This window comes from Vigna unguiculata, chromosome 3 (genome assembly GCF_004118075.2).
Source record: "Vigna unguiculata cultivar IT97K-499-35 chromosome 3, ASM411807v1, whole genome shotgun sequence".
Classification (NCBI taxonomy): Eukaryota; Viridiplantae; Streptophyta; class Magnoliopsida; order Fabales; family Fabaceae; genus Vigna; species Vigna unguiculata.
The window spans coordinates 65,162,093-65,176,406 of record NC_040281.1 but is presented as its reverse complement, the minus strand read 5'-3'; the positions used below and the strand labels follow the sequence as shown (position 1 = coordinate 65,176,406).

The 14,314-nt window shown below is 32.9% G+C and overlaps 1 protein-coding gene across 2 annotated transcripts in view; it reads left to right on the top strand.

Annotated features, from left to right (window-relative positions):
• LOC114177199 (DExH-box ATP-dependent RNA helicase DExH7, chloroplastic) overlaps positions 1 to 14,314 on the top strand; it is a 40,957-nt gene that overhangs the window by 6,497 nt on the left and 20,146 nt on the right. For both annotated transcript variants that reach the window (XM_028062457.1, XM_028062456.1), the window contains exons 8-17: positions 1,732 to 1,843; positions 2,070 to 2,261; positions 3,563 to 3,642; positions 7,311 to 7,433; positions 7,546 to 7,632; positions 8,006 to 8,106; positions 10,943 to 11,000; positions 12,284 to 12,349; positions 13,822 to 13,904; positions 14,016 to 14,199. In XM_028062457.1, coding sequence (XP_027918258.1) covers positions 1,732 to 1,843; positions 2,070 to 2,261; positions 3,563 to 3,642; positions 7,311 to 7,433; positions 7,546 to 7,632; positions 8,006 to 8,106; positions 10,943 to 11,000; positions 12,284 to 12,349; positions 13,822 to 13,904; positions 14,016 to 14,199 — 1,086 coding nt within the window. The remainder of the gene's footprint in view (positions 1 to 1,731; positions 1,844 to 2,069; positions 2,262 to 3,562; positions 3,643 to 7,310; positions 7,434 to 7,545; positions 7,633 to 8,005; positions 8,107 to 10,942; positions 11,001 to 12,283; positions 12,350 to 13,821; positions 13,905 to 14,015; positions 14,200 to 14,314) is intronic.

Here is a 14,314-nt window from a genome sequence, read left to right as displayed (position 1 = left end):
TGGAAAGGATATCATTGTTTAAGCACTCACCCTTGTTGTCATTGATGATGTTACTTTCACTGTGTCTACACTATTCTTCCATCCCACTGTTGACCATGATTGACCTCTGAACATTTCACCTATTATTATCTTAACCCCTTTTGGTGTTGCTCTACCACTATTCATCACTTATACAGTTGTGAATTCCCTCAGCAACTATGCTAACTGACCCCTCCCTCCCAACATTATCTGTTGCTCCAAATTCCCCTCAACTATTGCCACATGCATAGGAGATTCTCATTGTGCTCCACAAGGGCAGTTAGTCCTCTCTCAATCCTAATTCTTATATTTAGCAGTTCTTGTTGGGAGTTGGCTACTTTAGAAGAAATGGTTGATTTACTAGGAAATGATACTTGGAGACTTGCCCCTTACCTCTATACAAGATTGCAGTTTGTTTTCGCTGGGTGTTTTCTGTCAAAACTTGTCTAGAGATGGTAAAATAGGTTTATTCACAGCTTGCTCGGTGGCTAAGGGCTACACTTAGATTTTTGGTCGTGACAATAGGGACACTTATTTCTGTTGGGTTAGGAATAAACTTAAATTGGTTGTAATTAATGAATTAGCCATTGGAGTTTTATGAGTAGTTAATGTATTAGTCCTTGGATACTTATTGATAGTTAATGGGTTAGTCATTTATAGCTATTTTTATCTGTTTTGAATGCAACGGTAAAGAAATATGAGTCTATAAATTGTATTGTTCATTGTATGAAAAATAACAAGAGGCGAATCAAGTTTTTTCACAATAGAAAGAGTTGTTGTCTACAATTTCCTTGTGCCAATAATAACTTTGGTGTCTTTGTTTTTTGCTATTGCTACTATTTGTGATTGATCCCCTCAGCAATGAAATACAAAGTAGTTCTTAAAGATGATTTCTTATGTGGTGAATTGTAAAAATAAGTGTACATGACTCAACCTTTAAGATTTATTTATTTTGGTGACTATTTACTTGTTTGTTGTCTTTGTAGCTCTTTGTATGGTCTAAAGTACCCCCCTTGTGTTTGGTTCAATTGTTTCATCTTTGTTATGCTTTAGTTTGGTTTGACTGAATATTAGACCTATCACTTTGTGTTTTCTTTTTATTCTCCATCTGGCCTGTGCATTTATTTTTTGATTTATGCTGATGACATTGTCATTACTAGTAATTGTTGTTATGGTATTCTGTGGCTCGAATTCCATGTCCATTGTCAAACAAAATACTCAGTACTTGTTCTTGAACTTCGATGTTGTTGAACATTTCCTAGAGAAAGTATGCTCTAGATATAACAAACTATACTGAGCTTATATATTAAAACCTCTTAATAAGGTGTAATTTGGGTGTTGCACATGCTTGTTAAAAATGAAAAATTTTAATTGGAGGAGCAAAAGAAACATTGCCCCCCCTTTGGAGGACTAAACATATTTGAGCATTTAATAAATTTTCAAAAAACCATGTAACTCAATTAAGTCCATGTGACAAATGCTAAGTAAACTACTGTTTGCCACATCATCGAGGTCACAAATGTTGTGTAATCTCAGGACTAAAAATTGCATATCGCGAAATTGAAGAATTAGGAATAGAATTTTTTAACTAGGGACGAAAAGAAAGTGTCCCAATTTGGAGGATTAAAAACATATTTATGACATAAAATTATATGTTAACAAATGCTTGCTATCTTTCCTTACGTTGTTTTCAAAATCTTTACTTGATTTCAGGATGCACAGAATAAAGTGGCAGCATATGCATTGTACAAACTATTTCCCGAGGTCCCAGTTCATCTCCCAGTTACAGAACCTTATGCATCTTTTATTCTGAAGTGGATGGAAGGTTGCTTTTTTTTATCTAATCCATTTTTTGTTTGTAAAGCTCATTGTTTGGGTAACAGTGCCCACCTGCGTTGTGAGAAAATATTTAGTTGTATAAATTGTATTATGTGAAACATTTAATTTTTACCATTCTTTAATTTAGGTATCATGAAGCTATTGCTGTAGATATTTAACCGTGTATATATGTGAACTTTTGTATCGAAGATATGACATTTCATAACTTGCAGGGGAATCATCAAGCAATCTAGAAGACAGTGAGAAAGATCATAGATCTGGATTCGTGGATTCATTATTAAATGATAGTATTTCTGGTGCAACTGCATTTGTTGATGTTACAGATTATAAGTGTCCCGAATACTTTGATGGAGTCTATGAAAATAATTGTTCAACCATTGCCCATCATCAACAATTTGCTCAAAGTAGGTTCATCCATGTCTTATTTAATATAATTTTGAATTATATTTCCATTCTTTTCAGGTAGTTTTTCTTTTTGTTTTTCTCAATTTGAGTTGGCCTTATTCGTACACTGTCTTATTTAGGGATATGAAGTTGTTTGGTATGAGAATACGTTTTCTGTTTACACCATGTTTCTTGTTTTCTGATGTAATTCTTTAGGAAATGAGACACTGTGACCCTATATATATATATTGATGCAAACTTGCAGCTTTTGTTATTGACAAAAAATCTACATTTGGGTACTATATGTTTCTTGGAGAAGTCTAGTGATCTTGAGAAGCAAAAAATAGGGTAGAGTATCTCGTTATAGTGCAGAAGCTGTATTTTGAGCCCTTGTTTATAGTGTGTGAAGGACTCTGGATGAAGGTCATACTTGATGACCTTGGAATTAAGGTTGATATCCCTACGCAATTGTACCTTGATAACAAGTCAGCAATGAGCATTGCTCATAATTCAGTCTAACATTATAGAACCAAACATATTGAAATCGACATGCATTTCATCAAAAATAATCTTTGACAAAAGCCTTATGGTTACAACTCATATTCCTACAAGATTTTAGATTGTAGACATTTTCACTAAAGGGCTTCCTCAGGACAGATTCCAAGATATTGTAGGCAAGGTGGGATTGATTGATATTCACTTACCAATGAAATCCTAAATGCTATCATAGTAACAACATGTAAAAACTACTTATCGACTTTTGGCAAAGTGCATTAGTTTGGTTAGTAAATTGTATGTTTTGGCTAAATACATTGGTTTTATTTGAAAGATCAATACAAACGCAATACTCAATATTGTCATCTGATTTTGTATAGTAATTAATTAGTGTTTAGTATAAGAAATATCATATCATTAGATATGGTATAGATGTGCTGATAGTTTAGCTTCTTTTGGTATTCACTAGAGTTTTTACTTGGTGGGAACAAATGCCTACTATTGTGAGTCATAAGTTGGTTAGAGATAGACTTGGTCTATCTAACTTTTGGTTTTCATAGTGGGTTTAGTTTGATCCCTCCACTATCTTGTCTTTTGCTTTGTTATTTCTTTTCATAGAGTTTTTGATGTGCTGCAAATAATTGATAAACGTTGAGATACTAACCTATTTAAAATCCTATTCTTGTATAATGATGGTTTTGCACACCTTTTATTAAAAAATGGTCTGTTGATAAATTCCAAGTGGATAAGGCTTATTTTTTCCTTATACATGTAATTGTTGTCTTTCTTAGTTTCTCCTTCCTGAAATTTGTGTTCCATTGTATAGGAGAAACAGATATCAAGGAAATGGAGAGTGCTAATTTGAGACAGATGCAACATATTAAGATGAGAACACCAAGATACCAGGTTTGCACATATTTTTGTATTTTTGACTTTTGTTTGACACTTTTTGGAAGTTGTATCGCATTGTTGTAAATAGTGTATTATTAGGATAAACATATCCTTAATATGTCAAGAATAATTAGAAGAAAATATATTTTTCTTAATTTTCCAATTCATTTTAATATAATTTTGTTTCCTTTATTTTGGAAAAATTGATTATTACAAATAGAGATGAGGAAAATATAATTGGTGTGGTAAGTTATTAATAAAACAATTCTTTATCTGTCACAGGAGCAAATGTCTTCTTATAATCCACATCATAAGTTTGAATAAATACTTTAGCAAATAACCTTGCTTTGTAAAGTTGTAATATGCCATCGAATTTATACTTTACATTATAAACCCATATGCATTCTACTGCCTTTTTATCCCAATGGCTTATTAACAAGTTTTCATTTGTTGTTCTTTTCTAAGGCACTGATCTATTCATCATGGTTTGAACCCAATTTTCATCCTTCAACGCTTCATGTAAAAGGAAACCCTGGTGCTGTATAAATAGGTTTTTGGTAGTGACAAAGTGAGAAATAGGATACTTGGTACTAGACCGAGTTCCTTTTCTCAAAGCAATGGGCAAGTCAAGGTTAGGTTCGCAATTAATATTAAAGGAAATTTTCAAAGGTTAAAGGGTGTCCGAAGATGGAGCACTTACCCCTAGCCAGATCATTGGTGTTATTCTTAAACTAGGTTAGGTTGCTTTGTCTTCATTGTAGTGTTATCGGTATCGGATAACGGAAAATTTCTTTATAAAGCTATAACAGAAACCATAACGAGTTATGACGAAAACATTCCTTTCAAAAGAAATATAATACCACAACATGTAATTCTGATGCAAAAGTAATGATACTATACTGAAAAAAAAAGTATTTATTTTTTTTGAAAAATAATTATAGTGAAAGTGGAGAAAAAGAAAAAAAAAATGAAAATAAAAAAATAGGCTTGGCCGGAGGCGCAACCAACAAGTAGTGATGGCAACGGTGGCTGTTGGTTGTAGTAAGTTAGGGCAGCTAGAAAAGAGTAAAAGAAAAAGTGTTTTAAAGTTAGAGTGGGTTTTAAATTTTTATTGGGCCTAGCCCAATTTTTAACTGTGTTAAACACAAAAAACAAATAAGGTTGGAGAAATTGTGCTGCCCCTTCCTTCTCCCACTTTGCTGGTACTTTTCTCAATGCAACAATCATCTTTCATTTCTACCCCTATTTCTTCTGCCATTGCCGTTTTGCCATCGCCAACTGCTATGCAAAATGCGGCCGCCATGGACCGCCACGGAACATCCGTTTCGTCACCGCCTTGTTGTGGTGGTAGGTCAGAGAACCGCTATTGGTTTCTGCCATGGCGACGCCATGGTCGAAATTTGATAACATTGCTCCTCTGATATTTTATATGGAGAATTCTCTAGACAACTAATTTCTAGAGTTGTCCCTGACTCAGGAATAGAGTTGGTCTTGTTAGGAGCAACTTCATAAAAAATGGATAATTTCTGTAGTTGACCCTGACTCAAGAAGAAAGATGCCCTTGTTAGGAGCATTTTTAGAGATATCCATTCGAGATGTGTCAGGAGAAGTATCAGGAGTACCAAGAGTAGTAAGACACGATTTTTGAATGAAAGGGATAAAAAATAACTGAAGAGATTCAAAAGACTCATCTTCAAAAGAATGGTCTCCTGAAGTCGAGGACATTTGTAAAAGGATTTAGTTTCATCAAAAAGTGATATTCATGGAGGTAAAAAATTTTCCACTTAGAGGATAACGTTATTCCTTTTTATTGGATGCATAACCAACGCATATGCATTTAACAACTCTAGGATCCATGATTGTCAAACTTGCGAGTTAACTCAACTCGTACAAGTTTACATTTTTACCCATACCTTTCCCGTTAACTAAGAAGCAAACTCGTTTTAATGTAGGGTTTCACTTCTGCATTTGCTTTTGCGTTTGCCTTGGCTTCATCTCTACGGATCTCCATTGCTGTGTTGTTGTTCACTTTCTGCTCGATGCGTCGCTGTCCAGTCGTCGTGCCGCCGTTCGCTTGGCGCTCGATTGCATCTCCATTGTTTTGTTGTAGCGTTTAGGAGAGGAAGGGAATTGTTGCGTTGCACTTTGTAGGAGGAAAAAAATTTTATTGTACTGCTGTGCTGCAGCTTTTAAGAAAGAAAGTAATATAATATATATTATATTATTTATAAATCATTGTTTTAATTGAATTCTACAGCTAGGTATTAGGGGTTTCAATTTAAGATTTTAATTAGGAATTAATTTTAATTATTTAATAATTATATAATATGCTCTTTTTTTTCTTTTTTAATTTTGTAGTTGAAAATTGAAATTAAGGATCAATTTTAAGTATGTCTTGGAATTGTTAAATTCAATTAAGAGCAATTCAAGTGCATTTTCATTTATTCTACTTGATTATTCTATTGTAATATTTGAAATTATTTTTTTTTTTCTTGAGAAGCAAACTCTTATGAGTTAAGTTTACAAGCCGAATTTAATGATTTTCCACAAGTTGGGTTTGACAACTTTGCTATGATCTAACTTTTCATGGAATTGACTATGAATATGGGCAAATACAACACATCCTAACACTCGACAATAAAGACCAGATAGAACAGGAACAAAGGGAAAGAAGGAGATATGAACTCAATGGGTCTCAAACTATCATGGACTCAGGAGGTTAGTCAATTAAGAGAGGACAACCTCTCCCCAAAACATAGAGATTGATCGACACTTTATTAAAGAAAAATTGGATAGTGGTCTTATCACTACTTCATATGTTCCATCTAGGCTTTAGCTAGCAGATTTGTTTCCAAGAGGTCTTTCAACTGCGCAATTTCATGATCTCTTATGCAAGCTGGGAATGATAGATAACCATTCACTAGATTGATGGGGAGTGTTGTTAATAGGACATTAAATATTCTACTAGAGGTTTTTAGAAGTTGTTAGAAGCTGGTAGAAGGTTCTAGAGCTCTTTTTTAATTGTTACTTTAGGGTTGGAGTTCTCTATAGATAGATAAATGTTGGTGTGCTGATTCATATGAATCAATTTGAATGAAATTCTTCTTTCTTTCATATTAATTCTTTCAAGTCAAATGTTCCTTTAAAGAAACTGGATCTCCAACTCAACGAAGAGAGTCAACAAGAGACTTAATATGAGAAAGAAGCTTAGTAACCATGCAATTACTGAAAGAAGAATGATGTAACTCAAAGTGCTACTATCTAGCCTTTCTCCTAGTCTGATGAAGAAAATAGGCATGCATTCCATATTGAATCGACAAAAAGATGTTATCCATTATTAGAGAATATACAAGAGTTAGTGAACCTCTTAAAGAACCCATGTATATATGGACTGAGGAGCACTGCATGAAGAAAGGCGATTGGTTTTTAAAAGTTTGCAACTGTCAATCAACGAAGACAACATAAAAATGTTTTGAAACTATAAGCAAACTAAACATTATAAGCTCAGATATGAGGTGGAAGCTTATAAAAGGTTCTATATGTATTAGTGTATAATATCTTGTGTAATATATCCGTGGTAAAGGATAGCTAAAATATTTGGTAAGATTTTCAGAACAATTGACTTATTCTATAGGGAAAAAGAAAATTAATCAATTCTGAACTGGATACTTTATCTGCTTCAGGATATGCTGAATCTTAGAGCTACACTTCCTATTGCAGCTCTGAAGGGTGATATATTGCAATTGATGAAGGAACATGATGTTCTTGTTGTTTGTGGGGAAACAGGCTCAGGAAAAACAACTCAGGTGACAGATTTCGAGTATAATTTGTGATATTTTTCCTCCTGTATTTTCTAAACGTCTTGTTTTCTATCATTTGTGCATGCACAGTTTCCTTTCTGACTGCCATTTAATGTAGGTTCCACAATTTATATTGGATGACATGATTGAGTCAGGACATGGTGGATACTGTAATATAATTTGCACACAACCACGGAGAATAGCGGTAGGTAATAGATGTTGTTCTTGCATATTTGTCAATATATACAACATCTACAATAGTTTTCAGCTGTAATCTGTACAGTCGTCTGTCCCATATTTTTGATGGACTAGTTATTTTTACTCATTACATTGGTTTCCTTCCTTACGTGCATGTGAGGGCAAGTTTTTCCTAGTCATCAAGGTTTGACGAAGAATACTGCTTTTTTAATTTTCTTACTGACTGTACACTTGCACTGGATGAAGCTGCCAAACTGAAACTAAAAAAATAATTTTGGATTGGTTGCATAATCTAGAAACTTAGTGAATACTCATGAATTTAATGTATGTTTTTCTGCATTCTATTACCTTTGGTTTTTGTTTTATGCCTTATGTTTTAGGCTATTTCTGTGGCTGAAAGGGTTGCTGATGAGCGATGTGAACCTTCACCAGGTTCACATGGTTCTTTGATTGGTTATCAAGTTCGTCTTGACAGTGCCAGGTACTCATTTGTCATTTAAAGACTTCAATTTTGCAGGAACATGCTTAAGTGCAAATTGCTTTACAAATGTTCTCTCTCTCTCTCTCTCTCTCTATATATATATATATATATATATGTATATGTATATGTGTGAATATATACAATTTTCATTGACTGGGGAATTAGTAATGACACATTCATTGGGTACATGCATGGTTATCAAACTTGCAATTCAACTCGTAGAAGTAGAATCATCCGAGTTTGCATTCCCACACCTAGCTCCTGAGAGTTGACTTTTGGAGCAGGTTCGTTAGACTCACGGTGAACTCGACTAAACTTGCGATCTAGCAACTGAGTTGGTGATTCATTAGGCTGTCATTTTGCTTACAAATATGTCCTGTAGGGGTATTTGATATTTGATACACAAACACAATCTTTTCTTTATATTTGATACACGAACAAATCTTTTCTGTTTCTTTGATATGAAAAGTCTTACATGTAGGCAAATGAAATTTTGAAGGAGCCATTTACATGAAAATTTTAATCAGTGACCTGTCCACCAAAACACTCCTTTGAAGGACCAATTTAGGTATTTACTATTTGTTCCTCTTTTAATCCTATTGAACAAAAATCTTCATTTTCTTTATTTTTTAATTGAATAAATATCCAATTTGGTTCCTTAGAGATTAAGGCGTGGCTGTTGTATTATTTTTTTTTATGTGAATCAGTCCTTCTAATTTTTTCTTTCGTCTATTTGAATGCCAGTGTCATTTTTCACTTCTATATGACTTCGATATGGCTCGTAGGTGTGAGACACAGTGAGATGAGAGTTAAATGCTCGCAAATGGGTCATTGAATATGTACTAGTTTACATCTAAATTCTTCTAGTGCACAAGAAATACAATTCATAATTTCATTCTATACAACTCTTCCATGTTAGCAAAAATAAAGGAATCAATGAGTAAAAACACAAAAAACCTAAATCAACACACAGCAGAATAATTTCATACCATACAGACCTTGCATGTTAGCAGCAATGGGCATTGGGATGAACCAACCATACCCAAAAAAAGAAACTTAAAGCCATAAAGTTTCTCTCCATCAACCTATGCAGCCAATAATTTTTAATCTAAACAAAACCTAGCAGCCTGATACACACCATCACAACATAACCTTTTCCACCACTTCCAACACAAACTCAAATGACCCCCAATCCTAGCTTCCAAATCTCTACAATTGTCACCAACCCCACACCCACAACACGATATCTCCAAAATAAGCACTTTTCGACAACCCAACAACACAAAACAGACTACTGTCAAAAGCCATGAAGAATCAAAACATTTTCCCCACATTTACTTTTTTTTTTCTCTTCACAGCATGCAAAAAAAAAACCTTTGTTTTCCTTTTAGTATATCGTTTGTGTGCTATGTTCTCAAATTGAACAACCCCAGAGGAGCAGTAGAGGTAAAAAGTGATGAGGAATTTTGGTGTACAAAGTGATTAGGAATTTCGGTGTACGTCAATGGTTCTTTGAAAAGATTTTAAAATGTGTCGGAAAGACTTAGAGGCAAAGTGATGAATTATTCAAGGACCCATTTACATGTATTTAAGTCTCATTTCGATGTATCTTACACATAGCAGCCATGCAATAGCCACATAGGAGTGAAAAATCTTCCACTGGCATTTAACTGCTATGTGGACTTCTGTTAAATGTCCCACTAGGGGAAAGACTTAGATGCACTATGGAAAATGTTTTAAGGACCCATATGCATGAAAATATTATTAAGGGACCTATCATCCAACACCTAAGGTACCAAATTGAGTATTTACTCTTTTTTTTTGGTTCCTGGTTCCTAACACTTCCTCCTCTAATTTTTCATGAAAGAAGGCATTTTTAGCATATAATTGATGCATTTGTTGACCAAAATGTACGTCCGAGAGGATGATCTGTACTGTATTCATGTTGTCAGTGCAATTGTCTCGTCATTATCAACCTCATTTGTTGGGGTGTATCCTTTTGCTAACAATCTTTGCTTATATTGGTCAAATGTACCATTGATTGATATTTCGCTCTGTATATCGGTTTGCAATCTGTTTTCTTTTTACTTCGGATATTTCTATGATCTTCCAAGTCTCATTCTTTTTCATTCATCTCTTCAATCTTGTCTTCAATCCAGTTCTTATCCTTTAAGGCTTATTTTACTGACGTAAATAGATGTAATGAAACTTTAGTGCTGCATAGAATGTTGCTCGGTAAAACATTGAGATTTAGGATACTTGACACTGGGATCTTTTCTCTTTTTCTCAAGGGAATGGGTAAATCAAGAATATTTAAGGATTTTTTGAGTATGACTACTTGGATGTAGTTCAGATGATTGGACTAGGTCGGGTTTTTTTTTTTCTGCACTGATGCTTCAGATGCATTGAGATTCTGTTTTTGATGCTGGTACTGGTTTAGGTGCCTTATGATTAAAAGAACATGTTCTAGAAAATGTTGTTTTTTGCACAAGTGGAATGGATAGTAACTCAAAGAGGCTCATCGAATAGGACCATGAGTTGTTATCATAAGCAAGTGAAGTGGCCTTGTTATACTCATATTGCTTGCTTTGTTATCTTCATTCATTTAGAATTTGGACCTTGAATTATTAAATATTTTTATAATAGTTGAGGATATTTATCAATACAAACCAGCATCCACTATCCGGTACCTTGGACTTATGAAATTGAATGCTGATGCTTCTTTTTTTTCACCCTTCACATGTCCCATGATCCATGGCACCAAACTGATGCTTTTCTTTCTGTTATGTTTCTTAACTGTAAGTATTAAGTCCTTGACTGTTTATTTTCTTGTTAGGAATGAGAAAACAAGGCTTCTGTTTTGTACAACAGGCATTGTTCTAAGAAAATTGATGGTATGTTATTTTTGTTTTAATAGTATAACAGTTCTATATCTCTTGTTGTCTTCAACTTTATATATGCATCATTTGATTGATAACTATTATCACATTAAATGATATAACAAGGTTAACATAATATTTTTAAGACAATAAAACTTTTTTTTTTTTAATTCGGAATGTTATATTCACACATCTCCCATGAGTACACTTTTGTGGAAAACGTAGGTAAAAGTCATTTCTTGGAAAATAGGTTTCTTGAGAATATTATTTTTTAAATAATAAACCAAACATGAGAAATATACATTCCTAAATTCAGATTAATTAGAAACTAATAAATCTTCATGTATCAAAAGTTCCCGAATAAGAAACACGCAGCAACAACCAATTATAAACTTTTCTTGAGCAGGTGGAACAACAATTCATATATTAAATTCTAAAGCTACCATCTCATCAAGTATTGACGGTTTCCACCCAGAATGCAATATTGCTTCTTGAGTATTCTTAGGAATGGTAACTGATTATAAAATAGAAACAAAGTTATGGTTGGCAGCTGATAAGTGGTGGTAACTGAGAAATTTATGTATAGGATGAGCATTGAGACTGAAATGTTTACTATCAGGTGGAGCTGCAGTTTGAGAAGAGATTGGTGTAGGATATGAAATATCTTGTCCTTGACAATGCTAAATGTCTGAATAGTTTTATTATCGTTTTTCTTTTGTATTAGTTTTTCCATACCTTAGTCTTTTGATATTCTTGATTTTTTATCGGAGAGAAGTTATTTTAAATTTGATGAGATCTTAACTGTGTAACACTATCCTAGAAGCTTTTAAAAGAGATAGTTCACTATTTACTTTCTTGACATTGCTTCATTATAGGACATCTGGACTAGGCCATCCATATTATTTTTATACGAGACAATTTAATTATTACTCTCTCTCTGGTTAACACACATTATAGAAGAAATTGATGGTCCGTTTTATTAGTTATTTCATTAAAACATTATATTTCATTTCCTTGCCTCTTTTAAATAGTATGAATGTGTGTTTTTCATTAAAGAGTAATACGAAGGAAGTCATCAATAATGAGAGTAAATTTGATATATTGGTAAGCATTTCTTAAGAAAATGAACAAAATCAGTTGAATTAATTACTTTTATTTGTTTATGTGGTTCTGCTAGAAGGGTCTTACATTAAGGATCAGAGGAATTTTCCCATAAATGTAACTATACGGTATTTAAATCATTCTTAAGTTTTATTTTATTAATTTTTAATTTATTGTTTACCTTGTTGATATTCTAGGGGGATCGAAGCTTGTCAGGCATTACTCATATCATCGTTGATGAAGTTCATGAGAGGTCCTTGTTGGTGAGTTGAATCAATTAATTTGCTATAGACAAGCTTTTGTAAAGTTTACATTGAATATAGTTCACATTATTTATACCTGGGCTGATTGGTTGTGTGAAAGTTCTCTCTAAGATGACTTTGATCACCAATCATTTGCAGCTTACTCTGATAGTATAAAAATAGAGGCAAGAAAGACAACAAATTTGTTTTGCACCAAAGCATGCAAGCTTATCAACACAATGATTCCCTTCTCTATAAATATGAGAAACATGAAATCTCATTTTTAAATTTAAATTTCATATTGAGCCATCTAGATTGAAGGAGACTTTATTTTTCTAGTAGAAGAAAGGGGGTGAAAAGGATGAAAGCCTGGACTATTGGACCATTGAGGCTTCAATATATCATAAACCAACCATCTCAAAAGCTTAAGCTGTTATGTAAAGATACATGAATTGTTTTATATCATATTTTCAGTACCATGCATAAATATTTAGGGTTATTATCCGCCAATCATGACATTTTAGGGGTCCAGTGTTGTAAAATGGTATTATAGGAATTGTGTATAAATTTTTAATAATCTACCATGTTCGCATAATTTGTTTAATTAAATATATGAATTGTACATTATAATTTAACTTTATATTTTCCTTAAATAAATTGATCTAGCTCTGTCCTTAGTTGACAAATATATTACCATTTCAAATCAAAGCTTACAAATATGTTTGTTATTGTCTAATATACTAAATTTTAATTCCTTAATAATAAGTTATGGTTTATATTTTTACTTTGGTAAAAAAGTGAACACATTAAATTATAATCTTGTGTTCATTATATGTTGCAGTATAAAGTTAATTGAAAACTTAAAATGAATTTATACAACACTGAAAAAACTAATAATCAAGCACAGAACAATATTTTGTATTCTCATCTCGTTTGAATTCGAATAAAAGGGGGCATAAAACAATACACGCATTTAAATCCTTTTATGAAAATTTAATAAAATAATATTGAAAAGAAAATTACTTTTGTTAGATATTGTTAATGTATAATGGAGAATGTCCATTTGGTGTGCCTGCTTTACTGTTCAACAAATATGAGTATTACAAATATTATATATTATCCTTCAACTGCTCAGTGAAACAATACATCTACAAATTCACACTATTCAATTTCAACAATTTGTTTTTTCCAAACTTAATGCACCACATTATTCATTTCAATCCAACAAAATTTACCATTGCCATCCTTCATCCTTTGCCGTCTCCTTATTGTGAGTCTCCTAACCACGGTGAATATTAGTTATGATCTCTCCAAGAAATCTATCAGTAGCAAAAAAGGTATTAAAGAAACGAATAAAGTAGATGTTGGAATTTTCAACTTTTTTTGTGGTGTTTGAAGTATTATTTGTCCTCTGTTTCTGCAATAGTCTATCTTTCTAATCTTATATTTTTAAACATATAAATGTCATGTATTTTCCTTTTCATGTTTTACAGGGTGATTTTCTTCTAATTGTCCTAAAGAATCTAATTGAGAAGCAGTCAAGCAAAGGCTTTAGAAAACTGAAGATCATTCTAATGTATGCAAATTTGTGTTTTATATTGTTACAGGAATTAACGGACTAAACTATCTTATATTAATTTGCTTTGAGCCTAAATTTTTCTGTCATATATGCAACTATAATGATCAGGTCTGCAACTGTTGATTCAAGTTTATTTTCAAGATACTTCAGCAATTGCCCTGTAGTTACTGCTGAAGGCAGGACTCATCCAGTGACAACATACTTTCTTGAGGATATATATGACAAGATTGAGTATCGACTTACTTCAGATTCTGCAGCTTCTTTAACAAATGGGGCATTTCCCGGACGACAGGTAATCTCTGATCAGCTTTAGTTACTGTTGGATGTCTATGACTGTGATTTAATCCCTATATTATATATTCTTTATACTTTTTATTATTTGCAGCATACACTGTCTGAATTATATT